Here is a 22,671-nt window from a genome sequence, read left to right as displayed (position 1 = left end):
TTTCTGCTGTACAGCAAAGTGATTCAGTTATACATATATATACATTCTTTTTTATATTCTTTTCCATGATGGCTTATCACAGGATATTGAATATAGTTCCCTGTGCTATACAGTAGGACCTTGCTGTTTATCCAGTCTATATATAATAGGTTGCATCTGCTAACCCTAAACTCTCAATCCACTCTCAATCCTCCCCTTTCCTGCCTTCTTTACAAGAGGTCCACAAATTATGTAGCTGGACCTGTCAGCAGCCCTGATGTAATTGCTTCCCAAGTAACATAAACTCCAGGTATTTTCTGGAGCTCCCTCAACCTCTAGTCCCATGCCTCCCAAAGAAATCTCCTTTGATGCCTTAGGGTCACTCCTCACACAAGTCAATTCCCATCCCAGCTTTACTTGCTACCCTCTTCGAATTCCCCCCAGCTCAAAACAAGACCACTGGTGAGAAGCAGGACATAGGGGGCCTGCATTCCAGGAAGAAATCATGTTAAGATACCCTAGGGTTAGTAAGAAGGATCCTGAGTGGCAGTAGGACCATCCCTGTGGTTATGACAAGGACAAGGATGGAGGCTGGGGCAGCTGCCTTCCAGTGACCCATCCAGTAAATATGTTTGTTAGTTCATTATATAAACATTTGTTGAGTACCTACTGTGTGCCAGGCACTGCAGAATGAAGGTAGACACAGTCCTGACTTTGACAAGCTCCCAGTCTAGTAAGAGGTAAGGGCATTTAGAAAATAAATTGTAATAAAGTGAGCTAAATACTTTTATGCATATAAATAGTGTGCTATAGAAGCACTGCATAATTAACTCTGCCTGAGAGAGTCAGACCATATCACAGAGAAGGATCCTGAAAGATGGATAGGAGTTTGCCCTGCTAAGAAAAACCACAAGGAGTATCAGCCGTCCCTGCGTTCCTCCAGAGTGGTGGTGAGAAGTCTGACACAACGAAAGCATGGGCTGGGGCGGGGTGGGGGCGGTGAAGAGGCATTTGGAAAAGAAGACTGGGAACAGAGCTGTGAAAGGGGCCTTGCAATTCCACCTAAGGCATTTGAGTTTTACGTAGTATGTAGGAGGAGAGAGAAAAGATCAGAGTTAATTGTGCTTTTTAGGAAGATCCCTCAGCTGGTGGTATGGAGGAAGGCCTGGGGCAGGGAAAACAGGGACGAAGGAATCCAGACAGACTCAATGTTAAGCAACAGAATGGCTTCATCAGCACGGTCTTAGTAGAGTGGCAGGGTCAGAGCTAGCTTATCATGGTTTAAGGTATTAAGAAAACAGGATAATAAATGGAAGGACACAGAGCAGTAGTTAGAAAAGGGAGGTAAGATCAAGGGTTATATTTTTTAATGACCAAAAATAGAGCACAGGAAAGCAAGAATAAGGATGAGGCCCCTGGGGAGGTGGGAAATGATTCTCACAGAAAAGCTAGAAGGTTACGGGGGGGCCTTTGTAGGTTGGCTAAGCTGGTGAAGGGAGGGAAATTAGGGGAATTCATGCCAGATAACTTCTATCTTCTTGGTTAGAAGGAAGCAAGGAAGGAGAGGTCAGCTGGGAGGGGGGGAAGGGCAAAGCTGAAAAGCCTTAAGGAAAGTGGGAAAAGCTTGATTAGGTCCAATCTTGGTTTTGCCAGTCCCCTGGCCCTGAATCCTAGTTCAGTTCCCATGATGGATTCCTGCTTCCAGATCTCTCTGACCTTGGCCACCTGCTTATTCCACCTTTGTCTCCTACCAGATTTCCACAAGCTCATGCTCCACTGGACTGCTCCCCTTCTGCTCCCCTGCAGTCCCCATTGGTCCTCCCTGGCTGCTCCTCCCTCCCCGTGTAGACTGGGCCTGCTGGTGACAGATGTGCTTTCCTGAAGCACCCACTATGACGAGCCAGCTCTGTCTCTCTCGGGCATCTGAGCTACCTACCGCCCACAGAGCCCTGGGCCAATCCCAGCAGTCCCCTAAGTGATCTCTCCCTCTCCAGCCCACCTCGCAACTCCCACCTTCTTCTCAACCCACCAATACCCCAAGATCCTACAGGGGTTCTCCGCTGCCAGATGAGGCAACTTAGCTATGGGCTTATGACTGGCCACAGACCTACTTAACTTCACCTGCAGGGCTTTTAACAAAAGTTGAACTGTCCCGTTAGCCACAGGTGCCACCCCTCCCTAGTGCCTTATTCCTACCCTAGGCCCAATCCACACACCAAGGTGTTCTGCTCAGTCTCTGTAGACACTTGACAATAAAGTCCACACAATCTCAGGATTCAAGGCCTTCCAATCTCTGGTCCAGTCACTTCTCAAACCATGCAAAGCCCTTATTCCAGAAACCTGCCTCCGCCCTGTCCCCACCCCTCCTCCCTGTCCCGGCCCTGGCATGGTCTCCCTAGATGTATGTATGCCTGTCTCCTACCCTATCTTTCCCCCTATCGGTAAGGCTTTACCCTCTCCTCTCCACCTGTCACACTGAGATCCACTCATATCCCCTCTCTTCAAGGAGGTCTCCAAAGACCATCCAAACCCACAGCACTATTTGCCTGGACCCTTCACTTGGCTCTTGTATATATTTCTTTGTTTCTTTTTATCTATATTTCTGTTTTTCTATATTTCTTTTTATCTTTTTTTTGGTAAGCTTCTTCATTCCTCAGATAAGCCTATAAATAGGTTTCCCTATAAGTCATTTGCCCAAAAAGGCACACAGAGCAGATCTGCCGTTGTGTAATTTATCTCATACGTAACCCAACCATTGACTCAAACCATGGCTATCTCCTGACAACCATAAAACTTCAGAGCAGCACAGATTCGTAGCCTTCAGGACAGAGGCCATGTCTTATAGTTAGTATACTGCCTAAAATCAAGTAGGTACTCAATAAATGCAGAAATCTCTTCTTGTTAAGAAAATGTAAAGGATAAAATAGGCCCACTGTAAACTCTCTGACTTGATGGAAATAAACAACTTATTGTTTATCACTGCCACTCAGGCACCCAAGCACAGGTGTCTTTCACCAAAGCAAGAAGAGAGACCCACAAGAAGAAGCAGAAACTAGGAAATCCGGAGCTCTGGCCCCAACACTAGCCATGATTTACAAGATGAACTTGGGTAAATCTCTCAACAGATATTGATTTTCTAGGTAATGGGATCTCTCCTTCTCACACTCTGCAGAGCTATGATACCAGTCTGGTGAGGAGGGAGAAAGAGTAGGTACCTGGACTACAGCAGGGGGAAGGGCTGCCCACCTGGTATACCCCTGCCAATACTGCCTGGTTTGCCCACCCTTTATCCCAGCTTCCATGTTGACCCCTAGGTCCGTGACAGGCTATGATTCCAGCAAACACCCTTTACTCCTAATTCCTCCCCAAAATGTTTGCTTTAGCTACACAATGAATGCAGTCTCCAGTGGAGATTTTAAAAGTACAAACAATGTTAACACGGATTTGGTAAAAATTCTACCAGGGATCAACATATACCATGCTGTTCCAGGTGTTAAGTTAGTCAAGTGATGTGACAGGTAACAACTACATTCTCCTTTGGCAGAAGTCAAGGCCCTGAGAGAGGGCCAGACTGAGTTCTGGAACTCTAACCCTTCCAGGAGGCTGGGTGCAGGAGAGTTGGATGTAGTTGGGTAATGAAACTTCTCTGTTAAGTGAAATAAGTCAGACAGAGAAAGACAAATGCTGTACACACCACATATATGTGGAATCTTTAAAAAACAACAAAAGGCTGAGTTCACAGAAATGAAACAGAATGGTGGGTACCAGAGGCAGGGGGAGGAGGAATGAGAGATGTAGGTCAAAGGTACAAATTTTCAGTTAGAAGAAGTGTAAGTTCTGAGGATCTAATGTATAGCATGATGACTGTAGTTAATAATACAGTACTGTATACTTGAAAGTTTCTGAGAGTGTCTCTTAAGCATCCTCACCACAAAAAAGGAACAGAGTTAACTATGTGACAGATGAAATGTGTTAATTATCTTGATCTTGGTAATCATTCCTCAATGTGTATGTCTATCAAATCATCATGTTGTGTACTTTAAAAATATACAATTATATTTGGCAATTATTCCTCAATAAAGTTGGGGGAAAACAAACAAAGAGGTAGAACTTGAGAAGTGTTCCTGTACCTTGTACTCAGGAAATATTCAATAATTGTTCCGGCTGAAGAGGAAGGTTTCAGGTTTCTGAAAAGATGAAAAACCAGAAGAAAACAGTTCTGAAGGAGGGAGTGTGATAGGGAAATAAAAGAAGCTGAATGGATTTAGATGAACAGAACTGAAGGGGTATATGGAGGAAACAGAAGCAGAGAAGGCAGAGCAGTGATTACACTGGAAACAACGACAAAGATCTGGTAAAATGACTTTTGAACTGACTGCAAAGGAAGGCGTCTGAAACAGTAAAGCAGGAAAAAAATAAAAAATAAAAGAAACAAAAGCCAGACTCGAGATAACAAAGGGCTACATACAGCAGAGGCAGAAGGGGAGGAACAGACTCCTAAAAACGTGGGGTTAAGAAAAGATATCAAGAAGTGCAGACAATTTGAAAAGGTGGGATGGAGAGGCATACAGTGATGGATTTTTTTAAATTTGAAGCTATCTTCCCTCTAACATCAGACGTTGAGGTTTTCTCAATCACCACGTTCCCCCTCAGAATGGAGGGGTCTGTCACACTGTGTTGTTGGGGGCAGGACCTGGGGAGCGATTACATTTTTGCCCTCATTCATTCCCAGCTTGCCTGGAAGCAAAGGTCCCTCTCCCGAAGGCCCCTGCTGCAAGGACATGAAGCCCAGAGGAAAAGCGTGTGCCACGAAGGTGCTCCTTTGATTAGCTGTTTTCAAGACAAAAGTACAAACACCCCTGGACAAAACGTACTGAGTAGTGGTGCCTGGGTGGCTTGACTCTGAAAAGAATTAGTCATTCTGATATGACTGCACAGCAACAAGCGAACTCTTGAGTGCCAAAAATCTGATCGTTTCACTCAGCGTTTCTTAAAGCAAAGCTTTAACTTTTTTTTTTTTAACAGATATTTGATTACAAAGGCATGCAAGGCAGCAAACATTGAAAGCAGGCTTCTGTGATGTAGAAGCCACTACAAGGTCACAGAAGCTAAAAACAAACGTTTCAGAATTCCTGGGGACCACAGTTAGTTTCTCTTCACTCCTGGTTTCTGTGTGTATGCGTGCGTGCGTGCGTGTGTGTGTTCCCAATTCTTTTCAGACAAAGGGCAAATTTCCCAATCCTAGTAAAGGTGGTAATAGTACTTGGTTAACTGGGAATCCTGGTAGGATTCATTAGCAAGATGGGGACAGTTTCTCACGAGGAATGTTTTATAGATCCACACACAAGATGTTGGTGCTATATTACAGGATTCTTATTAAGCTAACACTTGATGGTCAGGGTCTCACTTATCATGTTTTATTCATAAATGTTGCAAAAGCAAAATGAATTATTAATGCAAAGATCATTTGGCAGAGATAGGAATCATTAACAGAATTTCACCGGCACTGGGGGCCGTGGGGTGGGGGGTGGTGGTAGAAGATGGTTTATAGGGACTAGCAATGCAAGCACAGAGCTTTTCAGATCTGTGGTGACCGTGTTTTCAGATTGGCCTGGGTCTCCAGGAACTGAACTTGTGCCATTTGTCTGCTGTCGGATAGCCTTTGCAAAGCACATCCAGTTAGCTTCCTCCTGGCTACTCGTCCACAATACAAAACCTGCCGTTATGATGGCGCCAACAGTAGGTCCCTAGTCCCCCTCTCCACAGTACCTGCGACATTACTGGGGAACAAGCGTACTCTGCTTGAATACAGGGCAAGGCTCTTCAGATTACCTAACTCTTCTTAGTACTTACTATGTAAATTGTTTAGTACTTTCTATGTGTCAAGCACTACACTAGGTATTTTATGTGCATTGTCTCATTGTTTCCGTAAAAACGTGCCATGCCAGGGGTACTGATATTATCCCCATTTTACAGATGGGAAAACTAAGTCACAGGGAGGTCAGGTGAATTGCTCAGGGTTATGCAACTTGGAAGCTGCAAAGCCAGGATTTAAATCTGGTTCCCTCCCTATTCCAAAGCCCCTACTCTTGCCATATACTTTAATGAACATAAAGTTTGAAGAATGTGAAGCTGTCATTCCCTGGGAGATGTTGTCATAACTGTCACCAAGCTGCAGAATCTTTAAAACAAATCAAGAGCAAGGTAAACATCGAGAGATCAAGTACCTTTACTGAAATAAACTGAACTAGAAATTAAGGGAGATACAAGTTATAAACATCATTACGTGGGTAGATGTTGTTCTAGCCCTATCACTTGCAAGAGGCTGCTAATTAACCTTGAAAAATTGGTTCCTGGAGCCAATCTGCTTGGATTTGAATCTCAGCTCTGCTACTAATCTTGGGCAAGACACTGAACCTCTCTGGGCCTCAGTTTCCTGGTAATAATAACAGAACCTCGCTCATAGGGTTGTCATGAAGATTAAATGCAATAAAACGTGTCTCAGAAACCATGTATTGCACACAGTGAATATTAACTATTATTATTTTTTCCAGTATGGATCTATGGGGAAGACGCTTAAGTCCATCCGAGTTTCCTCATCTATTAAACAGATCTGCAGAGAGTTGTTATGAGGGTTAAATGAAATAAAATCCTAAAAGAGTGTACGATGCAGACCTCCTCATTGTAAGTAATCAACAAATGTTCATTTGTTTTCCTCTTCCCAAGAGAGACCTCTGTTTCCCACCCTATGAAATGGGATACCCACTCACTCCTCTCATGCCATTGTTTACCTCACAGGCATGTCACAGCCAGAGCCTGCCAAAGGTCAGGCTGCACACCTGGGTTCTACTTTTATTTCCAGCTTTTGAAAAGCCACTCCTCTAAACCTTGATTTCCTCACTTATTCCTTCTGTTACAACCTCAACAAGTGTGTTCCAGACAGCGTGCTACATGTTAGATAGGCAAAGGTAGATAAATAAGGTACACACCTCAACTTCAAAGAATGTACACCCTAGTTCAAGATAAAGGCATGTAAACTTCAAAGAATGTACACCCTCAACTTCAAAGAATGTACACCCTAGTTCAAGATAAAGGCATGTAAACAAATGAAGTACACTGATTGAGGTATGGACAAGATAGAGAGTGGCCCAAAGGAGGTAGGATCAGATTCATCTAGGCAAGATTCAGAGAAGATAAGCCCTTGAGTTGAATCTTACAAGATGAATGCAAGTTTCCCAGGCAAAACAAGAGGAAAGGTATTCCAGCTGAAGCAAAGGCCTAGCAATGCAAAGTGAAAAACTGTAAATAATTACTTATAGCTGAGTAGAGGGTGCATTTAGGGGAGTAGGAAGAAAATAGGAGAATGCTATCTTCCCCACTTACCATACAGAATTTCCATGAGACCAAATGAGAATAATGTATTAAAACACTGAAAAAGACATAGCGTCGCAGAAATGTTATGAATGATTGTTAGTAGTACTCTAGCAAGGCTTATATGGCACTAAATTTTCACCCATTTCCTAGCATGAGAACTCCTGGTACTGTTTATTCTCTTACCACCACTTTGTCTCCCTCCCCTCTCCCCTGAGAGAAGGCAAGGTGGATTCAGCATTGATCGGAGTGGAAAAGTAGAAGGGAGAAATAAAAAATTCCAGCTCTTTGTTTCAATGACCACAAACCTTTTCAAAGTCCCTTAACTGTAATGTTGCTCATATTTTTGAAAAGCTCTATCCTTATTGGCCAAAAAAGTAACCTGGACCCTAAGACCATGGCTTTTCAAATGTTCTTCACTATAACCCATAGTAAGATATATATACACACACACCATAATCCAGTCTCACACACACACTAACATTATGAAATACACTTATACCTACTATATGCAATGCACTCTGATATTTTCTCTTCTTTTCTACTTTATGTCATTTTTTAAAAGTGTCAGTAACAATCTCCTAATTGAGTTCACTACTTGCTAGTAGGTCACAACTTGCAATTTGAAAATCACCATCCTAAGAGACAGGAAGGTTTATGAAAGATTTCAAAAGTATGGTTCACAAATCCTTTGAATCTTTCTTTTCTTTTGCATTTCAAGATACTGCAGAATAAAAGAAAGCCCAGCCCATTTCCTGGAAAATAAAACATCCATGTGTGCACAGTTCACATCGTATGTTGTTTGACAATAAATAAGAGGTTTCCACACGGGGTATCTTGTGTGTTTGGGGTTGCTGTGACTGATTAGGCTGGCTGACAAGTAAGATTTCAAAATACAGGAGTCTCTCTTAGGCAGGGCCTTGGTGCCCTGTGGAAAGTAGGATCACATGTCTCCAATGTCTTTTCGATGAGAACATTCAACAAGCAACTGGTGGTGCAGTGGTTGGGAGTCTGCCTGCCAATGCAGGGGACATGGGTTCGAGCCCTGGTCCGGGAAGATCCCAAATGCCTCGGAGCAGCTGGGCCTGTGCGCCACAGCTGCTGAGCTTGAGCTCTGGAGTCCGTGAACCACAGCTGCTAAGCCCGCGTGCTGCAACTGCTGAGGCCCACACTCCTGGAGCCTGTGCTCCGCAACGAGAGAGGCCACCGCAATGGGAGGCCTGCTCACCGCAGCAAAAAGTGGCCCCAGCTTGCTGCAACTGGAGAAAGCCTGCACGCAGCAACAAAGACCCAATGCAGCCAATAAACAAATTAATTAATTAAATTAAAAAATAAGCAACTTCTTTCACGTAAAAGGCCCATCACATATTATAACCCAGAAGTGAGCAGCATTCTGCCTCAGGGCTGCTGAAATGGGAACACAATGCTTAGATGCCTTTCCAGTCACACACAGATTTAAAATCCACCCCACCATCATCACTACCACCCATCCAGCTCTGTATGCTTTTTGTGTTCAACCAAAATCCTAAAGCCAGAAAGAAACACAAAGGTCATCTGGTCTACCCCTCTCCTTCCAAAGAGCATGGCCAACTAAACTTTTCTGGCTCATAGCTGAGTTATTTCCCCTTGTACCTCAACATGCATCTGAGTCCACGGGGCCTTCCTTGTGTTACTGCACAAGCTTTACATGTCTCTGCCATCACACTTCTGATTATACTGTTTCTCCTACATAGAATTCTTTCCCTCCTGCCAATACAAATCCCACCCATCCTTCCAGATCACACCCCAAGCTCCCTAAGAAGCCTTCCCCAAACTCTACAGCCCCTAATTATCCATTCTTCCATCCATTCTCATTCTCTGAAATGAGATTAAGCTCACTGAATACATGCAGCCCTTTGCCTCTTAGATGCTATTTAACAGACAGTTGATATATATTTATTGATTAACTTTCTAAGACTTAAAAGAAGTTACATATATAAGAATCTTTAATCTTAAATTAACCTTTCCTACAAAATATATATCAAGGAGCAAATAGAAAGGTTTAGCATTTTATCATGAAGATATTTAAATCAGGTAATCATTAATGAAATAAGTATTAAGCTATTAATTTCCATATACTCAGAACCAATGACTACAGTGATGGTAGGTCCTGCCAGTCCTGTTGATTTTTCTAATGCATATACTATCATATGAGAGACACCTGTATTAGGCAACCAAATTCTTACATGTACCAGATAGAGCAACTAAGGGGCTTCCTTCCTAAGGAGCACCATGAAAGATGCTCTCATGGAAGGGGACTCTGTGCTTTGATACACAGTCAATCCACGAACTCTGTGTTGGCTTTGGCTACTTACTGTCATGGTAGGATTACTGAATTTCATAACTTTGAAAGAATTTAAAGTTTACCTATTCAACCTCAGATGAGGAAATTTAACCAAGAAAAGGTGAGCTAATGTGCTTCAGATCACCCCTGTAGAAAATCCCAGAGGTGGGGCTAAAACCCAAATCTGTTATCTGAAGAAGTCAGGAGCTGGAAGCCTAAAAACCTCATACCACCTAGCTCTTCGGTTTCATTTCCCCCGTCCCCAAACTTCTTGTCTTCCACCGGATCCCTCTGTCTCACCACTGAGGAACTTCCCCAGGTCCTCCACACCAAACTGTCTTCCTGATGTTAACCAATTCCCCAATGTTGTTTCATCTTGATGCCCTGACTTCTCTTAACCCACTCGGCAATTTCACTGTTTCTTCTGGTTTTGCCTTTATCCAACACCACACCCGCCCAAACCACACAGCTGTTTTAAGCCCTTCCATACATTCCAGACAAAGTTACATATGACACTGAAGCTGGTGACCGTGATGACCATCTCACAAAAAGTCCTACCTAGGATGACAGAAGGTTTTTTGCCATCTTGTGCTGTATATAATACAGAACATGCTGGAAAAAAGGTTTTCTCTTTAATTAGGCAGGTAGTTTCTCAAGATACATAGCTAAGCAAATGATTATGCTTGCAAGTTAAGCAGGGAAAGCAGCAGAGCTGCTGACACTACCAATAAATACCAAAAACATCAATAGCTCTAGCTCAAGTGTGGAAAAATGGATTAATGTGATTACTCTTTTTCTTACTGTTGTCTATGTTCTCGTCAAGACACTAGAACGAGAAAGAGGCGGTCAAAGCAGAAGACAGGACAAAGAGGAGGCCAGTAAAATGTCCAAATAAAGCAAAATTAGCTACAGAGTGTGGTAATAAACATGTGGACTCCAAAGGCCAACTGGTCAGTCTTACTTCCACCATTAACAACAAATGACCTTGGGCATACTTGCTTAAACTCTCCACTCAGTTTCTTCATCTGGTAGGGGGATGACAGTAGCACCTATCTCACAGGGTTGCCATGGGAATTAAATAAGTTAATATCTGTAAAACACTTAGGACAATGTTTGACACATATTAAACCCTACATAAATATTTGTTAATGAAAATAAATCCTCAGTTTGAAATTATTTTAACTATCACACTATGTGTCTGCTGACCTCCAAATCTTATTAGCAGTTTCAGGACCTACAGATATCACGATGGCTCCCATACCACACCATATATACCCTGCATCCTCCGTTATGAATTGTTTCCCAAGAATTCATTTTATAGTTCCTTCACATTGGGAATTAAAAGGAATATACTCCTGGCTCTCTCTCAGTAATGGTCCCCATGGCTGCAGTCACCACACGTGGTGAGAAAATGACCTCTCTAACGTAGAACACAAGGTCTGTGAAGCCACAGAAGTTCTTGTTTGCCCACATATCACAAATTCTACCTGTAACCCGGGACTGGAATTGGGGCACAACTGGCTACCTGCCATAGAGAAAACAAAATGAAGGGAAAATTCTTTGCCCCAAAAGTGTCTTCTTGGTCCAGGGCTCACAGTGGAGAGTAAAACCCCTCAGAGCTGTTTAAACTCTGTCTTAAAGACTCTCCTCCCTCTGTTTCTTCATTTCCTTCTCATCAGGCTCTTGGCTACACTAGTTTCGATCTTCTCAAGGTCACCAAACAACTACCACTCTGCTAAGACTGCATCTGGCTCCACCTCTCAGGAGTATTAACGTGGCTGATACACCCTTTCCTTCTCACAGCTTCCAGGCCACCGTATTCTCCTGGGTTTTCAGGCTTCCTTTTCCTGGGCTCTCGTGACACTGCTTCCTGCCTTCCCACCCTCCCTACGTTGGAGTACCCCAGGACTTGTTCCTCGGTCCTCTTCTCTCTTCCATCCACACTCACCTCCATGGTGGGCTCATCCAGTCTTGTGGTTTAAAATACCATTTTTTTCCCCAAACGACTCTCAAATAGAGATCTCCAGCCCGGACCTAAATCCTCAACTCTTGATTCAATAGGATCAATTCAATAGGAGAAATTCAATTCACTGTCTAATAAAATCCTAAACTTAGCTAGTCCAAAGCCAGACTCCCAACCTTCCCTCCTAATCTCCTCTTCTGTCTTCCGCATCTCCACAAATGACGTGCTCCACCCTCCCCTCCTCCTCCCGCCTTTCTTCATACCTTACTGCACAGCAAATCCTATTGACTCTACCATGTAAAAAAATTTCAGGGGCTTCCCTGGTGGCGCAGTGGTTGAGAGTCCGCCTGCCGATGCAGGGGACACGGGTTCGTGCCCCGGTCCGGGAAGATCCCACATGCCGCGGAGCGGCTGGGCCCGTGAGCCATGGCTGCTGAGCCTGCGCATCCGGAGCCTGTGCTCCGCAACGGGGCCCGCGTACCACAAAAAAAAAATTAAAAAAATTCAGAATGCAGCCTTGTTGCATCACCTCTAGACTGCCCTCTGGTCCTAGTCATTTCCATCTCTCTTGAGTACTGAAATACCCTCTTAAGCAGTTCTCTGTTTTTACCCTTGCCCCACTACAGTACTTCCTCAAAACAGCAGCCAGAGAGATGCCATTAAAATTCAAGTCATGGGAAGCAGCCGCATAGCACAAGATCAGCTCGGTGCTTTGTGACCACCTAGAGGGGTGGGATAAGGAGGGTGGGAGGGAGGGAGACACAAGAGGGAAGAGATATGGGGATATATGTATACGTATAGCTGATTCACTTTGTTATAAAGCAGAAACTAACACACCATTGTAAAGCAATTATACTCCAGTAAAGATGTTAAAAAAAAAAAAATTCAAGTCAGATCACGTCACTTCCTCGTTCAAAACCTTCCAATGGCTTCTCCTCCTCTCCCTCAGAAAAGCAAAGGCTTTGTGATTAACTGTGCAGCCTGACTGAATCTGAGTCACTCCACCTATACCACCTCAACTCTCTGACCTCATCACCTCCCACCCTCCCTCCACTCCACTCCAGCCACACTGGCCCCCTTGCTGTTCAGCCTCCTACGCTCACTGAATCTCCTGCCTGGAACACCCTTCCCCCCACACCCACATGGTTCACTCCCTCATCACTTTCCCATCTTGGCTAAAACGTCACCTTCTAGGTGAAGCTGTCCCTCACAACACTTTTTAAAATTGCAAACTATCCCAGCTTAGCACACTCTTTATCTCTCTTCCCTGCTTTATTTTTCCCCATTAGACCACTCAACATCTTATTTTACAAATTTTATAATAAAATATACTATAAAATTATTTTGCTTGTCCCCATTAGAATACTTATATTGTCTTCCCCTATTAGAGTATAAGCTCCAGACAGGTGAGGGTTTAGGTCTGTTCATGTTCACTGCTGCATTCCTACTACCTAGTAAGTTCCTTGTATACAGCAGGTGCTCAACAAATATTTGCTGAATGAAGGGGAATAATGGCTGACTTGGTTCCTCTTACCTAAGACAGTCATCACCGTCTTCATTAGCTTCATGGGTGTCCTCCGGTGGCTGATGGACCCACTTGTGTGCGGAGATAAGACGTTGGTTTTCCTCTTTACGTACATGTAGATCCGCAGGTACACCACGACCATAATGAAGAAGGCCATGAGGTTGGACACACTCCAGAAAATGAGGTAACTCCTGCTATAAATGGGGGCCAGGGAAGAGCAGGCAGAGATGTCACAGAGGCAATTCCAGCCCAGTGTGGGGACAGCCCCCATAAAGATGGCAATGGCCCAGACGAACAAGATGAGCAGCGTCACTCTCTTTTTGGTCAGGTTGCTGTGGACTCGCATCCTCATGATTGACATGTGCCTCTCCACGGCAATAACCAACAAATTGGTCAGGGAGGCTGTTAAGCTAGTGTCCAGAAGCCCCTGGCGGAGAAACCAGCGGTTGACAGTCAGAGTTTTGGAAACTGGGCCAGTGTTAAACATCAGGTATACATAGGCAATTCCAGCAAAGAAATCTGCAGCGGCTAGGTTAGCCAACAGGTAGTAGAAGGGGAAATGAAACTTTCTGTTTTTGATTACTGCTGCGATGACCAGAGAATTAGAAAAAAAGATAAACAGGCAGAAAAATGTTCCAACACACAAAACAATTACAAGCTTCGTTCCTGTCCACTCATCGGCAGTGTCAGTGTTGCTCCTATTATAAAAAAAGTCCATCTGCTTATCATAGTAGCACTCATTCATTGTGGAGAAGAACTGAACATCCTAGAAAGAAATTTAAAGAAGAAACAAATATCACTCTTTGGAAAAGTCAATCACTAAATCACCAAGTGCCATTGCTAAGCCCCTTGTTCTAGTCAACCCCTGTTCATCCTTCAGATCTCAGTGTAAATGTCCTTTGCTCTAGGACCCTGGCCCCCGACCACCTATCACAGCATTTATCTCATGTCAGTCATCATTGTCTGTTTCCCAGGTTAGGTGCAAACGCAGTGAGGGAGGGTCTGTGTCTATTTTGTTCACCATGATAACCCCAGGACCCATCTGCCCTGGCTGCCTCAAGACAAGTATTTGCTGAATGGCTGGCTGGCTGGTTGGCTGAATGAATGAATGGTCATGGAGGCAGGAATTAGGTCAAATATTCTGAGCCTTGCAACAATCCCCCCCGCACTGGTAACGATTATAGCGTAGCACGTTAAGGCTTCTCCTGGTGGTTTCCAGCTCATTTCTTACTTATAGGTTCTGTTCATTAATCAAGGGCAGGTTGGTAATGCCAGGCACATTCTTGCCCAGATAACAGGTGTTGAGTTACTCTTCACATGACCAAATGGCTTCCCCAAGAGATTAATTTTCTACCACTTCTGATTCCAATCCTGATCTCCTTTTGCCATCTTTTAGTTTCAAACTACAATGACAACACTTGTTAAGCATGTGGTGCAGGGCTGGCGACTTTGGCCTCAATCCTCCTTCCTTACCTTTTTGTTCACTTCTTTCTTATTCTCCTAATCCAAATTGTACCAGTGTGAGTTTGCATATTGGATTTTCCACCTCAGTCACTTCAAGTCAGTTTCCTTCCCTGGGCTCTCTTCAACACTGATGGTAGTAGAAGACCAGGACTCCATGGGTAAGACTAGGATCTGGAGTCCAAGGGTGTGAGAACACTCCTGCCAAGGAAGGGAAAGTCCTCCAGACACATGTCTGAAAGTAGACCCCAAAATGGGGTATCAAACAGACAGGCAAGACACTAATCTCAGGACAAGATCTCTTGCAGCCCAAAAGTGAGGGATTCTGGCCAAGGAGGGGCTGGGCAAGGACTCAAACAATGCCCATCCATCTATGCTTATTAGGGAGACCAGGTGTTCTGCCTCACAGTAGTCTGGCTATAGCCATGAAGTGTCCAATCAATGGAGACTGGGGTTGAAGGCCAGAAAATCTAGCTTCAGGAGAGAATGACCACGGGCTCCCTCTCAAGAAACAAGGCTACAACTTTTTTGCTGGAAAGCTGGAGATCCAGAAGGCCCAGGCACTGAGCAGTCCGCTGGTGGGAATGAAGTCGCTCTAACAGTAAACGCTTACTAGAAATCCCCAGCTCTTAAGGCTCTTATAAATTCTACAGTCCAATACCACATCCAGAATCAGGATAAGTGGATCAAATATCAGCTTGAAGTAGTACAAAATAGAAATTTATCATAGACAGTCTTCTTTTTATATATTCATATTTTAGTGGCATTATGATATTTTTAATGAATTAGATATATGCATCCCTGCTGTAAATAATGAAAGGCAAAATATCATTTTATATGTTTAAAATAAACAAAATGGGAGTGGTCTCAAGAGACAAATGGTTCTAGTGCCTTTCAATTACAAGGAAGGGGGATTCAATTTTAATAAGGACAAAACAAAGATACAGCAGGGCAATATATCTACACTACATCTTGATAATTTTCCCAAATTAAAACTATAGATCTACATGATAATTTTAATAGCTTCATAATATTCCAGTATGAACATACCACACTTTACTTAACTAATCCCTAACTGTTGCATATTTAGCTTGTTTCCAATATTTCACTTTTACAAGCAAGGCTACATTCTTATGCATTAATCTTTACACACTTGGCCAATTATTTCCTTAGGATTAATCCATGGATTTCAAGTTGATGAAGTAAAGAATATAAATTTATTTAAAGATTTCTGATACATGTTGTTGAACTGCCCTTGAGACAGATCATATTTCTAATCCCACCAGCACATATAAGAGTTGAATAGCAGATACTAATCTAGTGAAATTCAATTTTAATATCCAAGGAGAAAATGTAGCTTTCAACAGTATTGAAAGTACACAGAAATTCAAGACAAAAAAATCCAAAAACCATATAAGAAATTTTAATGATTATGTGTCTTCTCATGTGTGCAATTTTTTTTTAATAAATTTATTTATTTTTGGCTACATTGGGTCTTCGTTGCTGCGCACGGGCTTTCTCTGGTTGCAGCGAGTGGGGGCTACTCTTTGTTGCGGTGTGCGGTCTTCTCACTGCAGTGGCTTCTCTTGTTGCAGAGCATGGGCTCTAGGTTTGCAGGTTTCAGTAGTTGCAGCACGTAGGCTCAGTAATTGTGGCTCATCGGCTCTAGAGCACAAGCTCAGTAGCTGTGGCACACAGGCTTAGTTGCTCTGTGGCATGTGGGATCTTCCCGGACCAGGGCTCGAACCCATGTCCCCTGCATTGGTAGGTGGATTCTTAACCACTGCGCCACCAGGGAAGTCCCTATGTATGCAATTATTATGTGTTCTATCACAAATGAAAAATCCTTTTTATTTTGCTATATGTTTTAGACAGCTAAGAGAAGCACATTTCTAATTTTAAAATTATATTATTCTTGATTAACTCATCAGTTTAATCAAGATTAAACTGTCAGAAAGATGTAGGAATTAACATACTACCAAAAAACTTTAAATTTTCCTAATTTCCTTTTTTTTAGACAACTTTATTGGAGTATAATTGCTTTACAATGGTGTGTTAGTTTCTGCTTTATAACAAAGTGAATCAGCTATACATATACATATATCTCCATATCTCTTCCCTCTTGTGTCTCCCTCCCTGCCACTCTCCCTATCCCACCCCTCTAGGTGGTCACAAAGCATCGAGCTGATCTCCCTGTGCTATGCGGCTGCTTCTCACTAGCTATCAGTTTTACATTTGGTAGTGTATATATGCCGATGCCACTCTCTCACTTTGTTCCAGCTTACCCTTCCCCCTCCCCGTGTCCTCAAGTCTATTCTCTAGTAGGTCTGTATCTTTATTCCCGTCCTGCCCCTAGGTTCTTCATGACCTTTTTCTTTTTTTAGATTCCATATATATGTGTTAGCATACGGTATTTGTTTTTCTCTTTCTGACTTACTTCACTCTGTATGACAGACTCTAGGTCCATCCACCTCACTACAAATAACTCAATTTTGTTCCTTTTCATGACTGAGTAATATTCCATTGTATATATGTGCCCCATCTTCTTTATCCATTCATCTGTTGATGGACACTTAGGTTGCTTCCATGTCCTGGCTATTGTAAATAGAGCTGCAGTGAACATTTTGGTACATGACTCTTTTTGAATTATGGTTTTCTCAGTGTATATGCCCAGTAGTGGGATTGCTGGGTCATAGGGTAGTTCTATTTTTAGTTTTCTAAGGAACCTCCATACTGTTCATAGTGGCTGTATCAATTTACATTCCCACCAGCAGTGCAAGAGTGTTCCCTTTTCTCCACACCCTCTCCAGCATTTATTGTTTCTAGATTTTTTGATGATGGCCATCCTGACTGGTGTGAGATGACATCTCATTGTAGTTTTGATTTGCATTTCTCTAATGATTCATGATGTTGAGCATCCTTTCATGTGTTTGTTGGCAATCTGTATATCTTCTTTGAAGAAATGTCGACTTAGGTCTTCTGCACATTTTTGTATTGGGTTGTTTGTTTTTTTGGTATTGAGCTGCATGAGCTGCTTGTAAATTTTGGAGATTAATCCTTTGTCAGTTGCTTCATTTGCAAATATTTTCTCCCATTCTGAGGGTTGTCTTTTCGTCTTGTTTATGGATCCTAATTTCCTTTTAAAGGGGTCTTAACATTTATTTTGGTTCATAAATTTGGTCGAATTTGTAATCAGATGATGCCCTAAAACCTCAATGATTCTACTTCAAAAATCTTCAAGTTCAACTTTCCCCCATCAAAACCAAAATGGCATGTTCTTCGACACATTTTAGCAAAATTCGTCCTGGGAATGAGAAGCAGTTTTGTCTTCCAAAGTTGAAAACCACAGGAAAACCATGATTAACCAGAACTCCCACCACACAGTTCCCTACCTCAAAGCCTCAAATTCTACTTTTGGGAGAAATAGACAATGAGAATATTAAAAGTTCACATAGGGAACTGATGAAAAAGATTCCACGGGATGGCATATTATACAGCCATTGAAAACCATGTTTACTACGAAGTTGTAGTGATATGAGGAAAAGCATATTCCATTATTTTAATTATAAATATATACGTATGTATACATATACAGATATTTATGTATACATACATACATAACATACATATAAACACAGACAAATGTGCTTGTGTTTGTATGTCTTAACGATTTTTAAAAGATATAAAAAGAAAATAAGGAAAAAGACTCAAAGTGTAAATAGTTAATTAAGAATGGTAGAATTGTGGGTCATTTTTAAAAAATTCTTTCCAGTTTTTTCTATGTTCCACATTTTCTATAATAAATAAATAAATAGACTTTTAAATGATAGTCTACAAATTCTGTCTTAGGAGCACACATTCTACTTCGTCTACCTTTCTTTGACAACTACGACAATGAAAAATCAAGATTAATGCTCAAAGGAAAAGCCTCAAGGATTCACTTACGTTCGTTATTACTCCTCTTACCAGCACAGCGCACTTTAGCATTTTCCAGTGTTAATGAAAGTAAAATGGTTTTCTACTTAAAACTTCATGTAACCACAAAACCTTATATGCTGACAACTGATCAAATCAAGACGTCACTTTCCCCAACTCTCTTATAAAACATTTCCTAACACAATTGCTCCAGAGCCCCAAATATGAATAACTAGAAGTTTCTGAATTAGTACTTTTGATTTTTTCTCTCTGCCATGCGCTATCAAGCTTGTTGACAGTTCCCAGTACATATTAACTACAGATCACCATATTCTCTTAGCTGGAAATTACCAAAAACTTTAGTGAGCTTATAACAAATTATCGACATAGTTTCTCGACCTCTCTCAAACCTTAAAGTATGATTCTATTATCTAAGCCTAAACATCCCCTCCACAGAGATATCCCTCTCTGACCAATCGAAAGTAACCCCCAGGTCTCGCTATCAGAGAGCCTCATTTTCTCTACCAGTTGTGATGTATTTTTTGTGTGTGTGTTTGCCTTTATTATTCACCCCCCACTGCTAGACCATTTCGCTCCAGGAGAGCAGGGACCTTGTCTTTTATGCTCATGTCTATAGCATCAGCATGTGTGGAAGGGAAAAAATGAATCTGCACCCGACACTATCTCTTCCCCCACTAAAATGAAGAGGTTCAGTTAAATGTCTTTGATAACTTACACATCACCCATTAAATATGTGAATTAGAGAACTTCACTAATTAACTATGTGTTCTTGGGTTAGTTACTTAATATCTTGACTTCATTATTACTATTTTTAATTGCTAATATTTGAGTGATTACTTTGTGCCTGGTGTTGGACTAAGCATTTTATGTACGTCATCTCATTTAATCCTCCCCACAGTGATGTAGATACTACTAGCATATCCATTTTGCAGGTGAGGAAACTGAAGCAACCTTGCCTAAGGTTGCACAACTAGTAAGTGGAAGATCCTGGCTTCTCTTCAGGCAGCTCTGCTCCCAGGCTTGTGTGCTTCTCTACAACACTACATTTTCTCTCTACAGACAAATGAAACACCAGACAGAACAAGAACTATAGTCATACTTAACAACAACCATGGGATTACCAAAATAGACTGATCCCATCAAATCACGTACAAAGACTGTCTTGCACTATAAAAAAAGTTGGGCATTCTAAATACACTTCGGGTTTTTTTATTTTGTTTTAAAAGCCCTGAGAAGTACAGAAAAGGCATTTTTTTCTGAAAATATGTTTTCAAATTTTACAGTAAGCAGGGCACACAGTACAATTTCAAGACTAACGTTGCTAAACTTTAATTCTGCCAAATCGCAAGCTGTTTTCTTTTTTCTTTTTCTTTTTCTTTTTTTATACTTAAAGGTTTAGAGGGTTTGAATAGTTCTGACCCAGAAACAAAAGATGTTAAACTTTGGAGGTATTACCACAACTTCAAACTTCAGTAATTTAAGACTTCATAAAATGATGGTTTAGAAAGTCTATATGTGGAATCCAAATGAAAACTTCAGGAGCAAAGCTTTCATTTAGACTCTCCCAAACTTGATTCTCTGAAAAACTGTCCAGCCAGCCCATAATGTGGAAACAATTATGAAAATTAAGACATGTGCAAACCACTCAAGCAGCTTATTTCGAGCTACATCTTACGAGACAAGTTACTGCTGGCCTTTTAGTTGACTTTCAATAACACTTTCTTTTTCCCCTTAGGACGAAACAGGGTGCATCGAAACAAGATCATTTGGTGCTGTGCACATTTTCTTTTCCTGTGGTCTACAAATGTAGAACTATCCTCCCCTCTCTGGAAACTCCAGCCAGATGGGAGTTGGAGATTAGGTTAGTTGGTAGGCTAACGACCAGAAGAGACCACTCCTTCTAAGCAATCACGTTTGCTCACTGAATTCTTTTAATAATTCACGTTAACGGAAAAATTAGGATCGCATGGGAGATGTAAGTCCACATATGATCCTCGAGGTTCATTCTAGCCATTAGTTTCAAGGCCCTTAAACTGCTCCTCCTGCCAGGAGCCTCTTCCCCCAGATACCTTCAGGGCTCACTTTGCCACCTCATTCTAGCCCAAAGGTCACTTCTCCAGAGATTCTCTTCCCTGCCCCTTTGTAAAAAAAGCACCTCACCCAAACCCCTGCCCTCACGGCACTATCGCCCTTTCCTCTGCTTTATTTTTCTTTACAGCATTTCTCACTACCTGACACCATCTGCTTGGGGTTATGGTCTGTCCCCGCCGTGTGCTTAGGAAGTCAGGGCCTTTGTGCTGTTGTAGCACATCCACAGCACATGGAACAATGCCCAGCACACAGTAGGCACTCAGTAAATACTAGTTAAGTGTAGAATTAAATTAAGTAGCCTTGGGCACATGTGCCCCCTACCCAAACTGAGCATTCTTACTTTCTTCTACTGCTGCATACTCTCTAATTTGGGTCTCAGAACTCTTTCATTTTCTTCTGTAGACTTGGATCCAAGCCCTGCTGGCTGAGAAGTGTGAGGAGTGGTGTTTGCCACCCTTGAACAGAGGCTTTACCAGAGCAGACAAGACAGGGTGGTCTGAAGGGCGGTCCCACCGTAGAGACCCCCCCAACCCCCTGTCTGTATGGACATCAGAAATTATGACTTCTCTTTGAACATAACTTCCAAAGAAAGGGAGACCCAATGGCCAAGGTAGAACAATTTGAGCAACAAAATAAAGTAGGATTGGACTATATAACCCAATGCATTTTTAAAAATCTATTAGTCCATATTGTTGGAAGTAAATGACTGAAAAAAATAATAAATGAAAAAGAAGAGACATATCTCCCATACAGAAAAATTCCAAATAAATTATGTAGATATTCCACTCTAAAGGAGGGGAACATATCTCCCACTCCATAAGTGTAGACTGTGCATGGTGACTGCCTCCCAAAGAGGAGAGTATGAAAGGGGGCGGGGCTCACTTTTCAGTGGAGAAACTTGACAAACATGACTTCGGCCAGGTGATCAAGGTCAACATCAACAGTGATAAGTCATGTTGCTAGTCTGTAACCTTGATAAAATATGTTAAGAATGGCACTTTACTCTGTAATCTTCCTTCCCAAAACCCATAACCCCAGCCTAATCTGAGAAAAACCTCAGACACATCCCAGTTGGGAGACATTCTCAAAAATCATCAAGGTCATCAAAAACAAAGAAAATCTGAGAAACTGTCACAGCTAAGAGGAACCTAAGGAGACATAACATCTGAATATAATGTGTATCTCAGATCCTGGAACAGAGAAGGAACATTATGTAGAAAGTAAGAAAATCTGAATAAAGTGGGACTTTAGTTAATAGTGATGAATCTATATCAGTTCATTAACTGTAACAAATGTACCATATTACTGCAAGATGTTAATAATAGGAGGGGAAACCGTGTGTAGGAGTGGGAGCATAACATGGGAACTCTCTATTCTATCTGCTCAATTTTTCTGTAAATATAAAACGGTCTTATAAATAAATAAATATTAAAAATAGATTTTAAAAAGAGAGAGGGGAGAGGATGTTATCAATTCTACTATACCACAGTAATTTCAAAATAAATAAAGCCTGCAGGTTTCATAAGCAGTTATTTTACTCTTTGCTGTGGTAAAATAACACAAAGGAGTAGCCACCTATTGGAGATTCAACTTAAACAGATATTATCTATGACAGGGTATTGAGATCCTCGATATTCTTGGGTAAAGCTAATACGTTTACTTTAGGGGTACCTGTTAAGTGTAGGGCTTTTACAGATCTGCTACCCTACCTTAATACACTAGACCATTTCTCTTAAGAAAGCTGAACTCAACTTTGTTAAAGTTTCATTACTCTGTTTCTTAAGAATGAATGGTAAACTCACGCACATAAAATTGTTCTGATTGTGACCCCCTGCTCGCCACACAGCAACAAGGTCCCATGGCACACCGAGTGCTTCTACTGGTAGTAAAGTTCCCAAGACAGCAGCCACAGAGGAGAAGCAGGCACACACCCAGTGCACTTGGGAAATGAGAAACTTCCATGCCTCAAGTCATCTTCAGCTCAATGACACGCAGGGGCAAATGCAGTCAGAGCTCAGCAGG

At 42.0% G+C, this 22,671-nt stretch overlaps 1 protein-coding gene across 7 annotated transcripts in view; it reads right to left on the bottom strand.

The window, feature by feature from the left end:
• Positions 1-22,671, bottom strand: part of LPAR3 (lysophosphatidic acid receptor 3) — a 72,809-nt gene that overhangs the window by 34,369 nt on the left and 15,769 nt on the right. For 5 of the 7 annotated variants that reach the window (XM_033431853.2, XM_004262968.3, XM_033431867.2 and 2 more), the window contains one exon: positions 13,171-13,927. In XM_033431853.2, the coding sequence (XP_033287744.1) occupies positions 13,171-13,906 (736 nt within the window). In that variant the 5' untranslated portion in view covers positions 13,907-13,927. Of the gene's footprint in view, positions 1-13,170; positions 13,928-22,455; positions 22,600-22,671 lie in introns of those variants that run through there. The other 2 variants (XM_033431828.2, XM_033431875.2) reach the window with 1 other exon arrangement.

This window comes from Orcinus orca, chromosome 1, assembly GCF_937001465.1.
Source record: "Orcinus orca chromosome 1, mOrcOrc1.1, whole genome shotgun sequence".
NCBI lineage: Eukaryota > Metazoa > Chordata > Mammalia > Artiodactyla > Delphinidae > Orcinus > Orcinus orca.
This window is presented reverse-complemented; position numbering and strand designations above follow the sequence as displayed.